General features: G+C 45.3%; 1 protein-coding gene and 3 non-coding genes across 4 annotated transcripts in view; all 4 read right to left on the bottom strand.

Annotated features, from left to right (window-relative positions):
* Positions 1-3487, bottom strand: part of psma3 (proteasome 20S subunit alpha 3) — a 33197-nt gene extending 29710 nt beyond the window's left edge. The window contains exon 1 of the mRNA XM_068039222.1: positions 3378-3487. Coding sequence (XP_067895323.1) covers positions 3378-3398 — 21 coding nt within the window. The 5' untranslated portion in view covers positions 3399-3487. The remainder of the gene's footprint in view (positions 1-3377) is intronic.
* Positions 3488-12061: 8574 nt separating this feature from the next.
* On the bottom strand, positions 12062-12147 carry trnay-gua (transfer RNA tyrosine (anticodon GUA)). The gene is given in 2 exon segments: positions 12062-12097; positions 12111-12147. It is a non-coding gene; the product is annotated as a tRNA-Tyr (tRNA).
* A 507-nt stretch (positions 12148-12654) lies between these two features.
* Positions 12655-12727, bottom strand: trnak-cuu (transfer RNA lysine (anticodon CUU)). The gene has a single exon. It is a non-coding gene; the product is annotated as a tRNA-Lys (tRNA).
* A 357-nt stretch (positions 12728-13084) lies between these two features.
* trnay-gua (transfer RNA tyrosine (anticodon GUA)) lies at positions 13085-13170 on the bottom strand. Its single transcript is given in 2 exon segments — positions 13085-13120; positions 13134-13170. It is a non-coding gene; the product is annotated as a tRNA-Tyr (tRNA).
* Between the last annotated feature and the right edge of the window lie 4875 nt (positions 13171-18045).

Here is an 18045-nt window from a genome sequence, read left to right as displayed (position 1 = left end):
AAATGTAACTCCTTCCATTTTGAAACTTAGGTGTTAGCTGCAGCTCAGCAGTAGTCACTCAGTCACAAGGTTGGAGGTTCAAATCCCACAAACATTTGAACGAATAATCTGGACTGACATTTCAGTGCAGCACTGAGGGAGTGCTGCACTGTCAGAGGTGCCTTCTTCTGGGCAATACAACAACGGAGTGACTCCTGACAGCACCCAGCGATCACAGACGTCACCACACAATGACGTCCTCACCCAATAGCCGCTTTGTCTTAGGCGCCCGGCCACTCGCTCCAGCCGGCCCCGCTGCTCTCCGCCCCACCCCTCCCCCCACCTTGGCCGCTCACTCCATCCCACCTCTCCGCTTCTCCAGGTGGCGAGGCAGACTGCAAGTTGACGGTCACTCGAGGGAGCAGCGAAGAGAAGCAGAGATGGTGGGAGGGAGGTGGCAATCACAGCCATTAAGGGGGTTTGGGTCTAATTTGTTTTTCGTCTCAAATTGAGCAGCGCCATTTTTATTACTGGCAGCTGCCGGAGACATTGCAGTCGATGAGGCTGCATTTGCGCATGTGCCAGTACTGCACCACCTAGTGGTTGCATTGTCAGCAAAATACAGCCATAGATCAAACAGAGTCTTTGCCAGCCTCCTCAGGTGGGTGTAAAAGATCCTAATGTCTCTATTTGCAGGGGAGTTCTCCCCAGTGTCCAGGCCAATATTTATCCCTCAACCAACATCACTATAAAAATTCAAAGTGACTCCTCACAACACTGACGTCATCAGAGCACTCCAAGCTGTGCACATGCACAAACGGTCTCCTGCGCTGAGATGCTGTGCATGCGCAGCCTATGTCTTGCCAGGACTAACTGGCACTTGCGCAGGAAAACGCTAAATGGCGCATGCGCAGAAAGACGCTCTTGCCCCTCGGCCACTCACCTTAGGCCGCTCACGCCCCCACCCATCCATCCCGCTTTCTGGCCGCTCACTCCCTGCTCCCCCTCCCCACCATCCCACTCTCTGGCCGCTTCCTCCCCCACCCCCCCAGCTCTAGGCTGTGGGCCGCACCGCTTCCTTCCTCAGTCAATCGCTTTGCCCCGAAGCAAAACAGGCCGCAAGGGGTGAAGGGGCGATGTAGGAGCGAGTGGCAGAGAGAAGGGAAGTGGCGCGGCCCACGGGCTAGAGCTGGTGTCTGTGTGGAGGGAGGGAAGCAGGGCGTGAGCAACCGGAGAATGGGATTGGTGGGGGGGGCTCGGTTAGTGGGGAGTGAGCGGCCAGAGAGCGGGATGAGGGGGAAGCGGCCAGAGAGCGGGATTTTGTGGGGCGGGGGGTGAGCGGCCGGAGAGCGGGATAGCACTGAAACCTCACAGAAGTACGCACGATGTGCAGCACTCTCAGGAGGTGCTGTCCCTCTGATGAGACCTGAAACAGTGCAATGTTTTCCATGTATCAAACATGTCCATTGTGCTCTGCCATGGGTTGAAGTTGTTTTTCTGTGATAAATGGAGCAGCGCCATCTTTAATCCTGGCATCTGCCTGAACGTCACAGACAGTGACGTTTAAGTGGATGAGGCTGCGTTTGTGCATGTGCTAGTACATCGCCACCTAGTGGTTGCGTTGTCAGCAAACGTAGCCATAAAAATTATCTGGTCATTATCACTGTTTGTGGAACCTTACTTGCACAAATTGGCTGCCACATTCCTGCATAACAGTGACTACACTTCAAAAGGTACTTCACTGACTGTAAAGCACTTTTGGACATCCTGAAGTCGCGGAATCTGTTAGCTAAATGCAAGTTCTTTCTTTCTATGATAAATTCCTAGAAAACAATATACAAGTAAAATAAAATGTATACTTATAATTTTTAAAAATGCTTTCCAAGAACTGAAACTTTTAAGACCAAAGCGTGGAATTACGATTCAGCAACCACCAGTCTTAAAGGTCTTGTATTATAAAATAAAACTAGTGAAGAGCCACAAAACATTTGCAATGAAGTCAGTATCTTTATTGCAACAGTACTCCTTTAAATCCCCATCCCATGCCATCCTCTCATACCATCCCCATCGCATTCCCACCCCTTCTTCCTATGTCATCCCAATCCCTCATTCTATCCCTCCCATCCATTCCCCCCAACCCTCCAGCCAGGGTAACTTTGTTGTTGGGCTCCCTTTATTTTCCACTGTTCTCCCCCTCCCCCACCACCAATCCCACCTCACTGCTGCCTGCAACTGTTGGCAGCACACATGCTTCACGCACTCCAGTCAATATCGCATCAGAGCAGCTACACCTCAAAGCTGCAACCACTAACAAAGTCACAGAAAAGTAAGGCTTTTTTTGATTGGGTGCCAAAGAGCACAGCTTGAAGCCCTACTCCTCACACTTTCTGATCTCTCTGCTGGCATTGATTGGAAGAAGTTGCAATATCATCCATCTGCAGTGGTGCAAACAGAGGGTATGGAAGTATCTCTTTAGCCAACTGTCATCCCACAGGTGCAACATTTCACTGGATCATGTGACCAATTAAAACAGTCCGGACAGACAAAAAACACATTATAATTATATAATCCAGCGCTCACAATCATCAGTTCATTACAGAATAAAATAAATCCAAACCGCGCGTAGTCTTTAAACGAGTAAATTAAATTCCTAAATTTACACCGCCATTTCAACCAACTTGATTTTTGTTTCTCTTTTGTTGATTTCTATTGGATGATGGCCAAGACACAACACATGACGAGTGGAACAATCCATTAAGAGTAGGGAAGAAAAAATTGGTTGGAGATGAACTCTATTTACACTTCATTTTGAAATAAAAATCAGTAAGTTATATTAAAAACCTAGTTTATTAAATGTGTATCAATTCATGTGCAATTTACAAAAAAGGAATCGACAGCCCGTTCACATTCGGAACAGAAATTTTTTGTAAATGTGAAAGCCGGTTGTCTCTCGTGTGCGGTAGACGTTTTCAGTCTGAAACTCTCAGCTAACGACCAGGAAGCCGCTCTCCGCCGTACTCCCGATTTATTAATTACAATCCGACGACCATCACCGAATCCGCCCCCTCGCCAGTACTTTCACTTCGACTGCGGAGGCCCCCAGTGACTCAGCAGCTTCAGTGGCAGAAACGCGGCCAGAGTGTCCGGCCCGCCATGAAGGTGCTCAGAAACACCCGCCTGTTAGCTGATACTTGCTGCGTTGCTCCAAGTGGAATTATCAACCCGGCTGAGCGAAGCCCGCCTCCGCGCGGCCTAGCGCACTATCCCCGGGCAGGCCCAGGCCCGAGCCCAACCCCGTTCAGCAACCCTCTCAGACCGAACATCCCTCCGCCCCCGATATTTTCCCATCCGATCGCTCAGTCACATCAGAAATAGGCCTACCGGCTTTGCCTACTCACCCCGGTACCGATGGAGCTCATTCCGGACCAAACGATATCAGCAACAACTCTCACTCAGCTTTGCTTTCCTCTCCACCAACCCAACCACTTCACCAATAACACACTTTCCGATTGGTGCAGCTAGCACACGGTTTGTCCAATCAACAGTGTTTATTCCGTGTTCGAGCCGCGCGCGTTCCCCGGATGGACAGAGAATGGGCTCTAAGTATCGCAGAATGTTCCGGAACAAATACATCCAGTTAATTCCAGTGCCCTGCTCTTTCACTATAACTTTCTCCTTTCGAGTGTTTATTCAATTCACTTTCGAATTAAATCTACTTTTCCCACTCCAAATACATTCCAAATAACTTGCCGTACAAAAAAACTTCCATTTATATAGAGCCTTTAACCTGGTAAAAAGTCCCAAGGCAGTTAGCAGGAGCCTTTTCAAATAAAATTTGACACTGAGCCACATAATGAGATATTAGAGCCAAAAACCTGGCTAAAGAGTTAGGTTTTAAGGAGTGTCTTAAAGGAGGAAAGTGAGGTAAAGGGGTTTGGATGGCGAGGATGACAACGACGGCGGGGGGAATTCCAGATCTAGCGGCAAACGCAGCTGAAGGCACAGCTGCCAAAAGGGGAACAATTAAAATCGGGATGCCCACGAGGCCAGAATTAGAGGAGCACAAATACATCAGGGTCGTAGAGCTTGATGAAATTAGAGATAGGGAGGGGCGAGGACATGGAGAGATTTGAAAACAAGGAAATGAATTTTAAAATCAAGATGTGCTTTACTGGGAGCTAATGTACGTCAGTGAACACAGGCGTGATGGGTGAACGGGACTTGGTATGAGTTAGGGCATGGGCAGCAGAGTTTTGGATGACCTCAAGTTTATGTAGGGTAGAGTGGTGTTCTGCAGGGCTCAGTACTGGGTCCATATTCTGCTTTAGGATTTGTGGTATATATTAACAATTTGGACATAAATGTAGGGGGCATGATCAAGAAGTTTGCAGATTGGCCGTGTGGTAGATAACGAGGAGGGTAGCTGTAGGCTGCAGGAAGATATTGATGGTCTGGGCAGAAAAGTGGCAAATGGAATTCAACCTGGAGAAGTGTGAAATGATGTATTTAGGGAGGTCAAACAAGGCAAAGGAATACATGATTAATGGGAAAATACTGAGAGGTGTAGAGAAAGTGAAGGACCTTGGAGTTAATGTCCACAGGTCCCTGAAGGTAGCAGGACAGGTCGATAAGGCTGTTAAGAAGGAATATGGAATCCTTTCCTTTATTAGCCAAGGCACAGAATATAAGAGCTGGAACTGTATAAATCATTAGTTAGGCCACAACTTGTGCAGTGTGCAGTTCTGGTCACCTCATTATAGAAAGGATGTAATTGCACTAGAGAGGATACAGAGGAGGTTTACGAGGATGTTGCCAGGACTGGAAAAATGCAGTTATGAGAAAAGATTGGATAGGCTAGGGTTGTTCTCCTTGGAACAGAGAAGGCTGAGGGGAGATCTGATTGAAATGTACAAATTTTGAGGGGCCTGGATAGAGTGAATGTGAAGAGCCTATTTACCTTAGCAGAAAGGTCAGAGACTAGGGGACATGGATTTAAAGTGATTGGTAGAAAGATTAAAGGAGAGATGAGGAAAAGTTTTTTCACCTAGAGGATGGTGGGGTCTGGAGCTCACTGCCTGAAAGGGTAGTTGAGGCATTTACCCTCAACTCATTCAAAAGAAGTCTGGATATGCACCTCATGTGCCGTAAACTGCAGGGCAATAGACTAAATGCTGGAAGGTGGGATTAGAATGGGTAGAACGTTTTTCGGCTGCCACAGACATGATGGGCCAAGTGGACTCTTACTGTGCCGTAAACTTTCTATGATTCTATGATCCTAAAGCAGAATATGGAAGCCAGCCAGGAGTGTGTTGAAAAACTTGAGTCTAGAGGTAACATGGATGAGGGTTTCAACAGCAAAGGAGCTGAGGCAGGGCAGAGTCAAGCAATGTTACTGAGGTGTAAATAGGCAGTCTTTGTACTGGCATAGATGTGTGGTTGGAAGCTCATCTCAGGGTCAAATATGACACAAGGGTTGCAAACAGTCTAGTTCAGCCTCACATAGTTGCCAGGCAGAGGGATGGAGTCACTAAAATAAAAGCAAAATACTGCGGATGCTGGAAATCTGAAATAAAAACAAGAAATGCTGGAAATACTCAGCAGGTCTGGCAGCATCTGTGGAGAGAGAAGCAGAGTTAACATTTCAGGTCAGTGACCCTTCTTCAGAACTGGCAAATATTAGAAATGTAAAAGGTTATAAGCAAGTAAAGCGGGGGTGGGGCAAGAGATAACAAAGGAGATGTAGATAGAACAAGGTCACAGAATAGCTGACCAGAAGGTTGTGGAGCCGCAATGTTCAATTTTCAGTCCGTTAACACCCTATCTGTACTAATGCTTTGTCTTTCGACACACCATTAACATATTGTTTGCCTTTGTTCCACTGACTGACCTGAAACGTTAACTCTGCTTCTCTCTCCACAGATGCTGCCAGACCTGCTGAATATTTCCAGCATTTCATGTTTTTATTTTAGAGGGATGGAGTCAATGGCTAGGGAATGGATATTGTGGCGAGGACTGAAGACAGTGGCTTCAGTCGTCTGACCATTTAGTTGGAAAAATTTCTGCTTATCAATACTGGATGTCAGACAAGCAGTCTGACAATTTTAAGACAGCAGAGGGGTCAAGAGAGATGGTGAGAGGTAGAACTGGGTGTTGCCAGTGTACATGTGTAAAATTATGTGTTTTTGGATGATGTTGCCAAAGTTGCCACGTAGATGAGAAACAGGAGGAAGCCAAGGACAGACCCTTGGGCAACACCAGAGGTTACACTGAGGGAGCAGGAAGAGAAGCCATTGCAGGTGATTCTCTGTCAACGACTGGATAGATAAGAAGGGAACCAGGCAAGTGCAGTCCTACCCAGCCAAACGACGGTGGCCTGGCATTGCTGGAGGATGGTGTGATCAACTATGTCAAAGGCTGCAGATGGGTAAAGAAGGACGAGGAGGAATAGTTTACCTTTGTCACAGTCACATAGGATGTTATTTATGACTTTGATAAGTGTTTCAATACTATGGAAGAATTGGAAACCTGATTGGAGGGATTCAAACATGGAGTTTGGAAGGATTGGCACGGATTTGTGAGGCAACTGTGAGTGGTTAGCAAATTCTGCTACCTTGGGTCCATGGCGACAGACAATCTGTTCCTTTGATACACGCATTAGGATAGCAGCTACCACCTTTGGCCGACTTGCAAAACATGCATAGGAAAACACCAAGTTGACCCTTAGGACCAGGCTGATGGTTTATAAGGCCTGTGTTCTCAGCATCTTGCTGTATGGCTGTGAAACATGGACAACTTACAGCTACCAGGCAAAGACGCTCAATAATTTCCATCTGCACTATATATCTATATTGCCTCTCCCTATCCCTTATGCGCAAATACATCACCTGACACTTCTCTGTATTAAAATCCATCTGCCACTTGAATGCCCATTCTGCTTGCCTATCCATGTCCTGTTAAAGTCAATTTCTATCATTCTCACTGTTTGACACACTTCCAAGTTTGGTATCAGGAAATTTTGCTCTGTATTCCAATACTGTCATTTTATATATATATGTCCTTCAGCCAAGTTTTTATCCAAATTGACACTGGCTCACCTATTCCATGAGCCTGAAATTTGGTAGCCAATCTTTTGTGGTACTTTATCAAACACATTCTTAAAATCCATATAGACATCATCCATTGCATTCTCTTCATCAACCTTCTCCGTTACTTCATCAAAAAATTCAATTAGTCAAGCACGATCTGCCTTTCCCAAATCCTTACTGGCTCTCCTTAATTAACGCAAAGTGCCAGTTGATTCCTTTCCCTGATTATTGTTTCTAAAACCTTACCCACCACTGATACTAAACAGATCAGCCTGTAGTGACAAGGAATGTCCTTACACCCTTTCTTGAATAAGGGTGTCACATTTGCCACTGTCCAATCCTCTGGCACCTCCCCCATATCTAGGGAAGATTGGAAGATTATGGCAAGTCTTTCTGGTATCTCCACTCCCAGTTGCTTTATCAACCTGGGATTACCCACCCCAAGCATAGAGAGCCTTTCCAGTACATCCTCCCTATCAATTTTCACCCCATCCATTATCTCTACCAATATTTTATCAGCATCCTCTTCCTTACTAAACACCGATATAAAGTACTCATTAAGTATTCTAGCCTTTCCCTGCACCTCTAAACATGTATCACCTTCTTTGTCACTAATGGGCACACCCAGCCTCTTACTATTTAGATGTCAGTAGAAGATTTTTGGATTCCCTTTTATGTTGACTGGCATTCTATTCTCATATTCTCTCTTTGCCAGTCTTGTTTTCCTCTTCATATCGCCTCATCTTATTGTATTTCGCCTGTTTCTTGCTTGAAGAATTCACCTGACATTCATCATACACCCCCTTTTTGTGTTTCTTCATATTCTCTATCTCCCTTGTCATCCAAGGTACCCTGGCTTTGGTTCCACTACTTTTTGCCCTTGTTGGAATGTACCTAGCATGTACCTGAAACATCTCCTCCTTAAAGGTCATCCATTCGTCTGTTACGGTCTTTTCTGTCAGTCTTTGGTTCCATTTTACCCTGGCTAGATCCCCTCTCATGCCATTGAAGTTAGCTCTCTTCAATTTAGGTTCTACTTTATATTATTCCTTGCTCTTCTCGATTATTAATCTAAACCTTATGATACGATGATCACTCTTTCTCAAGTGTTTCCCACACTTGGCCCACCTCATTTCTCAGCATCAGATCCAGCAATGCCTCCTTCCTATCTGGACTGAGAACGTACTGGTCAAGGAAGTTCTCCTGAACGCATTTCAAAAATTCCTTCTGCTCCTTACCCTTTACTTTAACATCCCAATCAATATTTGGGTAATTAAAGTCCCCCAGTATCACCACACTATAGTTCTTGCACATCTCTGATTTCCCTGCAAATTTGCTCCTCCATCTCTCACTATTTGGAGGCCAATAGAATACCCCCAGTAGTGCGATCATCCCCTTTTTACCTCTCAACTCTAACCAAATGTATTCTGTCCTTGCCCTCAAGGACATCCTCTCTTTCCAACACCATAATAACTTCCCTTATCAGTACAGCCACCCCACCTCCCTTTTTTCCTTCCCTATCTTTTCTCAACACTCTATATCCTTGAATGTTAAGCGCCCAGTCCTCTCCATTTTTAAGCCACATTTCCATTATTGCCACTACATCATATTCCCACACCGCTATTTGTGCTTGTAGCTTATCAACCTTATTCACCAGTTTGTACATTCACATGCATGCATTCTAAATCTGTCTTTGTATTCTTCGCAGTCTGCTCCTATCCAATATAGTACTACTTCCTTCTCTACTACTATCCAACACTTTCATCTTTTGCACCTGTTCCTCTGTTCTAGTTCTATATGCTGGTGCCCATCTCCCTGCCAATTCAGTTTAAACCCTTCCCCAACCACATTAATGAACCGCCCCACGAGAACATTGGTCCCAGTCCTGTTGAGTTGCAACCCGTCCCTTTTGAGTAGGTGCCTCCTTCCCCAAAACTGGTCCCAATGCCCCAAGAATCTGAAGCCCTCCTTCCTCATCACACCTCAAGCCACGTATTGATCCTCCCTATCTCTACTCTTGCTAGTGCATGGCACTGGGAGTAATCCAGAGATTACTACCTTTGAGATCCTACTCTTCAACTTCCTCCCTAGATCTTGAAAGTCTGACCATAGGACCTCAATACCTGCCTCCATTTTTTCAATGTGTACCACAACTTCTGGCTCATTCCCTTCCCCCTGCAGAATATTCTGCACCCTCTCCATGAAGTCCTTTACCCTGGCACCAGAGAGGCAACACCATGTGGGACTCAGGATGACAATTACGGAAATGCCTGTCTATCTCCCTAACTATGGAATCTCCTACAACAACTTAATTATTACTGTTTGCTGTTCCCTCCTGTGAAATTCCTTGCCCATTGGTGGCATGGTCTGAACTGCACACCTTCAAGGTGTCGTCACTCTCAGCAGGCTCGAATGCTGAGTACCAGGTTGAGAGTGGCACACATCCCAAAGACTCCTGCACTTACTACTCTACCGGATGACCACCCTTCTACTGTCCTGAACTCTTTATGCCTGTGACCACCTTCTGGAAAACACGATCCAGGAAACTCTCATTCTTCCTGATACCTCCAGCTGCACCATCAAGCTCAGACTTCCTGAGCTCGAGCTCAAGCAGCTGGAGACATTTTCTTCACGCTTGGTCCCCCATGACACATGAAGTGTCCTGAAGTTCCTACATGGTGCTGTAAGTGCAAGAAACTGGTCTGAGCCTACGATCTAAAAAAATTCCATTACCTCTTTTAGGTCGAGGGAACAGGAGGTGGGGCTCATAGATAAGACGAGCTTGGAGAGGGCATGATGGGAGATACGAGAGAAACTAGAGAAAGATGCAAGCTCAGGGCGGGGGAAGTTTTGAGGAAGTTTGGCCTGGTGTGTTTGGGAATAGAGGGAACTAGCAGAAGCAGCTGATCGGATGGCCTCAATCTTAGTGATAAGGTGAGCTCCTTGCATTTTTTGTTAGACGAGAGAATGAAGGAGATGGGGAGAGGGGTTTGGGGAGAGGGGTTTAAGAAGATGGTTTGCAGAAATATAAAAAATTATGTATTTTATTATATAGATATATTTTCAATTTATTACCATGATATAGACAGACTTTTATACCTATTATTTTTAGTAAAGGAAACTATTAACATTTTTCTTAATAAAACTGACTTCAGCTATTAGTTGGAAGTCAGAAGCCAGTAAACCAAGGGATTTTCAGAGTGATTGTAATGGGGCAATGATCCAAGACCCAGAGCAGCACAATCCTGCTAAAAGTTAGTAAAAGCCTCATTCACAGCCAAGAGGGCACTGCCACAGAGCCATATCCTCTCCAGGACAAAATACCACCTATTTCCACCTCCATAATCTCATCTGTCTCTGCCCTGCTTCAGTCCATCAGCTGCTGAAACCTTCATCCACATCTGTCACCTCCAGACTCATTATTCCAATGTTCTCCCATCTTCTACCCTCATAAACTTGAATAACATTTCTGTATTATTAAAATAGATAGTAATGTCCCCTGAGATAAACTAGGAAAACTCAAATTTGATAGACCACCAGCTGCAGATAATATGCATTCATGGGTGAATAAAGAAAAGGGAAAGGTGGTCTGTGAGCTTCGTGTCTCTTTCCCATATCTTCAATAGTTCAGTAGAGTCAGGGATAGTTCCCTTCGACTAGCATCTTGCTTATGTAATCTCTATTTTCAGAAAAGGAGTTAATTCCAAGCTAGGAACTACAGGCTTATCAACCTGACATCCATTACTGGAAAGGTGCTAAAAGGGGATTTTAAGAGATGCCTTTTATGATCACCAGAAAAGGGAAGAGACCATTAGAAATTCACAACATTTTTTTTGAGGGGGGGGGGGGGGGGGGGGGAAAAGAGTCCAAAACCAGGGGATATAAATATAGGATAGTCATAAATAAGTCCAACTGGGAATTCCAGAAAAACCTCTTCATTTAGGTGATGAGAATATGGAACTCACTACCTTTAGGAGTAGTTGAAGCAAATAGCACAGATGTATTTAAGCTGGAGCCAGATAAGTACACGACGATTAAAGAGATAGAAACATACTGATAGGGTGAGATGACGAGGAGTGGGAGGAGGCTGATTTGGAGTAATAACGCTGACATAGACCAGTTGGGCTGAATGGCCAGTTTCTGTGCTGTAGATTCCAGGTAACTCGATGTAAACCACGTTATTTAAAACGGCGAGTGGTTCAACCTTCCAATGGCAGTGCAACTGAATGTGTTGTGAGACTAACGTTGTGACAACATTACTGTGATAACCAAACTCCAATCACCCTGATCCTACTCAGTGTAGAGGCAGTTGTTCGACCTACCTGATAACATTCTCTTCATAATGATGACCCCTGATCTTCCTGGGATGTTTCCGAATTGAAGCGCTTTCTATCCGTTATCTGCTTTCTACCCTGTATCCAGTTTCCTTATTTCCTTTTACTGAAACACCAAATTACCGAGCCACTGACCCAGTTACAAAAAAAAAATCGTTCTGAGCGGTTTACTGTTCTGCTCAGTAACTTCCTTTCAGACCATTTATCTAGTTTATACATGAAAAGCTTATGATGCAAAGGTTCCAGTAGAAAAAACCCACACCGTCACGGCTATGCCTCAAACAGCTCCTACTCCCGAGATTTGCCTCCACAATCACCCTGCGGCTCCATACATTCTCAATTGCAGCCAGCCAATCTCTAATATTTCTGTTTGCGGGTAATTAATCCTTGCCTCCCAGGTGGATGGAGTTAGTTTCATTTTTCCCACGCACAGCCCGGGCTAGCTGGATTTTTGTGGAGAGAGAAGCTACAGTTTCAGGTCAATGAAAAGTCCTGCTCAGTATTTCCAGAATGTTCTGCTTTTATTTCAGATTTCCAGCCATAAGAGCAGGAATAGGCCATTCAGCCCCTCGAGCCTGTCCCGCCATGTAATACCATCATGCTTGATCTTCCAATTCAATGCCTTTTCTCCACACTATAGCCAATAGGAATATAAAAATGATCTCCTTCGAGCCGGAATCGAACCAGCGACCTAAGGATGACTTTATAAACACTACAGTCCTCCGCTCTACCAGCTGAGCTATCGAAGGAGCACTTAATGTTGATTTGATACACCCGCACTCCACAGCTGACGAGCTTCCGCACGTACCACTGTCTCTTTCCCTGCTAAATTGAATCCCCTTCCTCCAGTTCCGAAGAAGGGTCACTGACCCCGAAACGTTAACTCTGCTTCTCTTTCCACAGATGCTGCCAGACCTGCTGAGTGATTCCAGCATTTCTTGTTTTTGTGCCCCTTCCTTCATTGCTGGTCTTCCGATGCTTTGATTTGCCAAAACCGTTCCTGAATTGCCCATGTCAGCACTGCCCTCAGATTAACCCTTATACTGGCTGGCTTCCTATGCCTCAATCACTTCTTTGCTGGTTACATTATGCGATCATTGGCACTCACATAATTTCCCCGGCACAGATACAGTTCACAAAACAGCTTTCCTCCTCGCTCTTATTTTCCTGCCCTGGTTTCCCTTTATAATCCTTTAATTAGTTGATAAAAACTAATTTTGTTAAACGAAGCATTTTGTAAGGAAAAGAAAAATTAACGCCCAACGTGGGGCTCGAACCCACGACCCTGGGATTAAGAGTCCCATGCTCTACCGACTGAGCTAGCCGGGCCATTAAACAAATAACTGCTCGCCACTATTTGTACTTCAATTTCTGTGTAATTCATTAGTTATGTGTTTTAATTAATTCATTGTTGACGTGTAAGCAAGCAACCCGGTGCTGAACTGCACACCAACAATTCAGGTGAACATGGCTTGCGCTCCAGTATTTTGGAGCGGGCAATGTGTTTTCGTTTTGAGGCCAGAATTGCTGAGCTGCTAGGTGCGACTCTGCGTGTGTGAGACAGCAGCTGAAATATAAATAGACGGAAATAACTAGGCCAGCCAGCAAAATCACGAGGGCTCTAGCACGACAGTAAACGACAAGGTAAAACGGGCTGTGCGTGGACTTTTTTTCAAAACAATGATCTCCTTCGAGCCGGAATCGAACCAGCGACCTAAGGATGACTCTGTAAACTCTACAGTCCTCCGCTCTACCATCTGAGCTATCGAAGGAGTGCTGAATAACAGCTGCTCAATACCACTTAAAGATTTAATGCAACCCTTTCTATTCAAAGTAGTGTTTTGTTGCCGAGTACTGTCCCAGCCTCGAATTATAAAGTACATTTATAAAGGGTTGATAGGTAAATTGCCCATTGTAAAAAAAATTGTCCCTAGAGTAGGTAGGTGGTAGGAGAATTGTGGGGATGTGGGAGTGAAAAATAAGATTAATATCTTCTTTGGCCTCCTTGTCTCGGGAGACAATGGGTATGCGCCTGGAGATGGTCAGTGGTTTGTGGAGCAGCGCCTGGAGTGGCTATAAAGGCCAATACCAGAGTGACAGACTCTTCCAAAGGTGCTGCTGAAAAAATTGGTTGTCGGGGCTGTTACACATTTGGCTCTCCCCTTGCGCTTCTGTCTTTTTTCCTGCCAACTGCTAAGTCTCTTCGACTCGCCACGCTTTAGCCCCGCCTTTATGGCTGCCCGCCAGCTGTGGCGATCGCTGGCAACTGACTCCCACGACTTGTGAACAATGTCACAGGACTTCATGTCGCATTTGCAGACGTCTTTAAAGCAGAGACATGGACTGCTGGTAGGTCTGATACCAGTGGCGAGCTCGCTGTACAATGTGTCCTTGGGGATCCTGCCATCTTCTATGCGGCTCACATGGCCAAGCCATCTCAAGCGCCGCTGACTCAGTAGTGTGTATAAGCTGGGGATGTTGGCCGCCTCGAGGACTTCTGTGTTGGAGATGCGGTCCTGCTACCTGATGCCAAGTATTCTCCGGAGGCAGCTAAGATGGAATGAATTGAGACATCGCTCTTGGCTGACATATGTTGTCCAGGCCTTGCTGCCGTAGAGCAAGGTACTGAGGACACAGGCTTGATACACTCGGACTTTTGTGTTCCGTGTCAGTGCGCCATTTTCCCACACTCTCTTGGCCAGTCTGGACATAGCGCTTTCCCATGCGCTTGTTGATTTCTGCATCGAAAGACAGGTTACTGGTGATAGTTGAGCCTAGGTAGGTGAACTCTTGAACCACTTCCAGAGCGTGGTCGCCGATATTGATGGATGGAGCATTTCTGACGTCCTGTCCCATGATGTTCGTTTTCTTGAGGCTGATGGTTAGGCCAAATTCGTTGCAGGCAGCCGCAAACCTGTCGATGAGACTCTGCAGACACTCTTCAGTGTGAGATGTTAATGCAGCATCGTCAGCAAAGAGGAGTTCCCTGATGAGGACTTTCCGTACTTTGGTCTTTGCTCTTTGGCGGGCAAAGTTGAACAACCTGCCACCTGATCTTGTGTGGAGGAAAATTCCTTGAACTTGAACGCGTGTGAGAGCAGCAGTGAGAAGAAAATCCCAAACAGTGTAGGTGCGAGAACACAGCCCTGTTTCTAGGATTAGTATAAATGGGTGGTTGATGGCCGGCACAGACACAGTGGCCGAAGGACCTGTTTCGATGCTGTATCTCTCTATGACTCTAAAGGAAGCATTACTGCACCCTCCCTTGTAAAATTTTGGATCTGTACTTTTAATGGTTCATTGTGATTAAATTGTATCATTTTATTGTACAATTAATGGATCTTCTAATCAAAAAATATTGGCAAAATAAATGATTTTGACTTTAACCATATTCAACAACCCATCACTTCTTAAGACCCCACAAACTGTCCATAAAATATTGCCAGATCTGTTGTTTTCCATACAAAGTGAGAGAATTATTTAAAATGAAGTGGAAATGGTATGACCATTACTATACATGAGAAAAAAAAATGTTTTGTGGGGATGAATTAATTGGTTTGCAATAATTTGGTAGCATCATTCCAGTAAGAATTAGAATTTTTTTTTTAGAACATTACAGCGCAGTACAGGCCCTTCGGCCCTCGATGTTGCGCCGACCTGTGAAACCATCTGACCTACACTATTCCATTTTCATCCATATGTCTATCCAATGACCATTTAAATGCCCTTAAAGTTGGCGAGTCTACTACTGTTGCAGGCAGGGCGTTCCACGCCCCTACTACTCTCTGAGTAAAGAAACTACCTCTGACATCTGTCCTATATCTATCACCCCTCAACTTAAAGCTATGTCCCCTCGTGTTTGCCATCACCATCCAAGGAAAAAGACTCTCACTATCCACCCTATCTAACCCTCTGATTATCTTGTATGTCTCTATTAAGTCACCTCTCCTCCTCCTTCTCTCCAACGAAAACAACCTCAAGTCCCTCAGCCTTTCCTCGTAAGACCTTCCCTCCATACCAGGCAACATCCTAGTAAATCTCCTCTGCACCCTTTCCAAAGCTTCCACATCCTTCCTATAATGCGGTGACCAGAACTGCACGCAATACTCCAGGTGCGGTCTCACCAGAGTTTTGTACAGCTGCAGCATGACCTCGTGGCTCCGAAACTCGATCCCCCTACTAATAAAAGCTAACACACCATATGCCTTCTTAACAGCCCTATTAACCTGGGTAGCAACTTTCAGGAATTTATGTACCTGGACACCAAGATCTCTCTGTTCATCTACACGACCAAGAATCTTCCCATTAGCCCAGTACTCTGCATTCCTGTTACTCCTTCCAAAGTGAATCACCTCACACTTTTCCGCATTAAACTCCATTTGCCATCTCTCAGCCCAGCTCTGCAGCCTATCTATGTCCCTCTGTACCCTACAACATCCTTCGGCACTATCCACAACTCCACCGACCTTCGTGTCATCCGCAAATTTACTAACCCACCCTTCTACACCCTCATCCAGGTCATTTATAAAAATGACAAACAGCAGTGGCCCCAAAACAGATCCTTGCGGTACACCACTAGTAACTAAACTCCAGGATGAACATTTGCCATCAACCACCACCCTCTGTCTTCTTTCAGCTAGCCAATTTCTGATCCAAAGCTCTAAATCACCTTCAACCCCATACTTCCGTATTTTCTGCAATAGCCTACCGTGGGGAACCTTATCAAACGCCTTACTGAAATCCATATACACCACATCCACTGCTTTACCCTCATCCACCTGTTTGGTCACCTTCTCGAAAAACTCAATAAGGTTTGTGAGGCACGACCTACCCTTCACAAAACCGTGCTGACTATCGCTAATGAACTTATTCTTTTCAAGATGATTATAAATCCTGTCTCTTATAACCTTTTCCAACATTTTACCCACAACCGAAGTAAGGCTCACAGGTCTATAATTACCAGGGCTGTCTCTACTCCCCTTCTTGAACAAGACAACACTTGCTATCCTCCAGTCTTCCGGCACTATTCCTGTCGACAATGACGACATAAAGATCAAGGACAAAGGCTCTGCAATTTCCTCCCTGGCTTCCCAGAGAATCCTAGGATAAATCCCATCTGGCCCAGGGGACTTATCTATTTTCACACTTTCCAAAATTGCTAACACCTCCTCCTTGTGAACCTCAATCCCATCTAGCCTAGTAGTCTGAATCTCAGTATTCTCCTCGACAACATTTTCTTTCTCTACTGTAAATACTGACGAAAAATATTCATTTAACGCTTCCCCTATCTCCTCTGATTCCACACACAACTTCCCACTACTATCCTTGATTGGCCCTAATCTAACTCTAGTCATTCTTTTATTCCTGATATACCTATAGAAAGCCTTAGGGTTTTCCATGAACCTATCCACCAATGACTTCTCGTGTCCTCTCCTTGCTCTTCTTAGCTCTCCCTTTAGATCCTTCCTGGCTAGCTTGTAACTGGAAAGGGTGCAGAGGAGATTTACTAGGATGTTGCCTGGTATGGAGGGAAGGTCTTACGAGGAAAGGCTGAGGAACTTGAGGTTGTTTTTGTTGGAGAGAAGGAGGAGGAGAGGTGACTTAATAGAGACATATAAGATAATCAGAGGGTTAGATAGGGTGGATAGTGAGAGTCTTTTTCCTCGGATGGTGATGGCAAACACGAGGGGACATAGCTTTAAGTTGAGGGGTGATAGATATACAGATATAGTTAGAGGTAGTTTCTTTACTCAGAGAGTAGTAGGGGCGTGGAACGCCCTGCCTGCAACAGTAGTAGACTCTCCAACTTTAAGGGCATTTAAGTGGTCATTGGATAGACATATGGATGAAAATGGAATAGTGTAGGTCAGATGGTTTCACAGGTCGGCGCAACATCGAGGGCCGAAGGGCCTGTACTGCGCTGTAATGTTCTAAAAAAAAAAATTCAAGCGCCCTAACTGAGCCTTCACGTCTCATCCTAACATAAGCCTTCTTCTTCCTTTTGACAAGCACTTCAACTTCTTTAGTAAACCACGGCTCCCTCGCTCGACAACTTCCTCCCTGCCTGACAGGTACATACTTATCAAGCTCACGCAGTAGCTGCTCCTTGAATAAGCTCCACATTTCGATTGTGCCCATCCCCTGCAGTTTCCTTCCCCATCCTACGCATCCTAAATCTTGCCTAATCGCATCATAATTTCCTTTCCCCCAGCTATAATTTTTGCCCTGCGGTATATACCTGTCCCTGCCCATCGCTAAGGTAAACCTAACCGAATTGTGATCACTATCACCAAAGTGCTCACCTACATCTAAATCTAACACCTGGCCGGGTTCATTACCCAGTACCAAATCCAATGTGGCATCACCCCTGGTTGGCCTGTCTACAAACTGTGTCAGAAAACCCTCCTGCACACACTGGACAAAAACTGACCCATCTAAAGTACTCGAACTATAGTATTTCCAGTCAATATTTGGAAAGTTAAAGTCCCCCATAACAACTACCCTGTTACTCTCGCCCCTGTCGAGAATCATCTTCGCTATCCTTTCCTCTACATCTCTGGAACTATTCGGAGGTCTATAGAAGACTCCCAACAGGGTGACCTCTCCTCTCCTGTTTCTAACCTCGGCCCATACTACCTCAGTAGACG

This window comes from Heterodontus francisci, chromosome 9, assembly GCF_036365525.1.
Source record: "Heterodontus francisci isolate sHetFra1 chromosome 9, sHetFra1.hap1, whole genome shotgun sequence".
NCBI classification, from domain to species: Eukaryota; Metazoa; Chordata; class Chondrichthyes; order Heterodontiformes; family Heterodontidae; genus Heterodontus; species Heterodontus francisci.
Note: the sequence above shows the minus strand (reverse complement) of the source record. Positions and strands in the feature narration are given on the sequence as shown.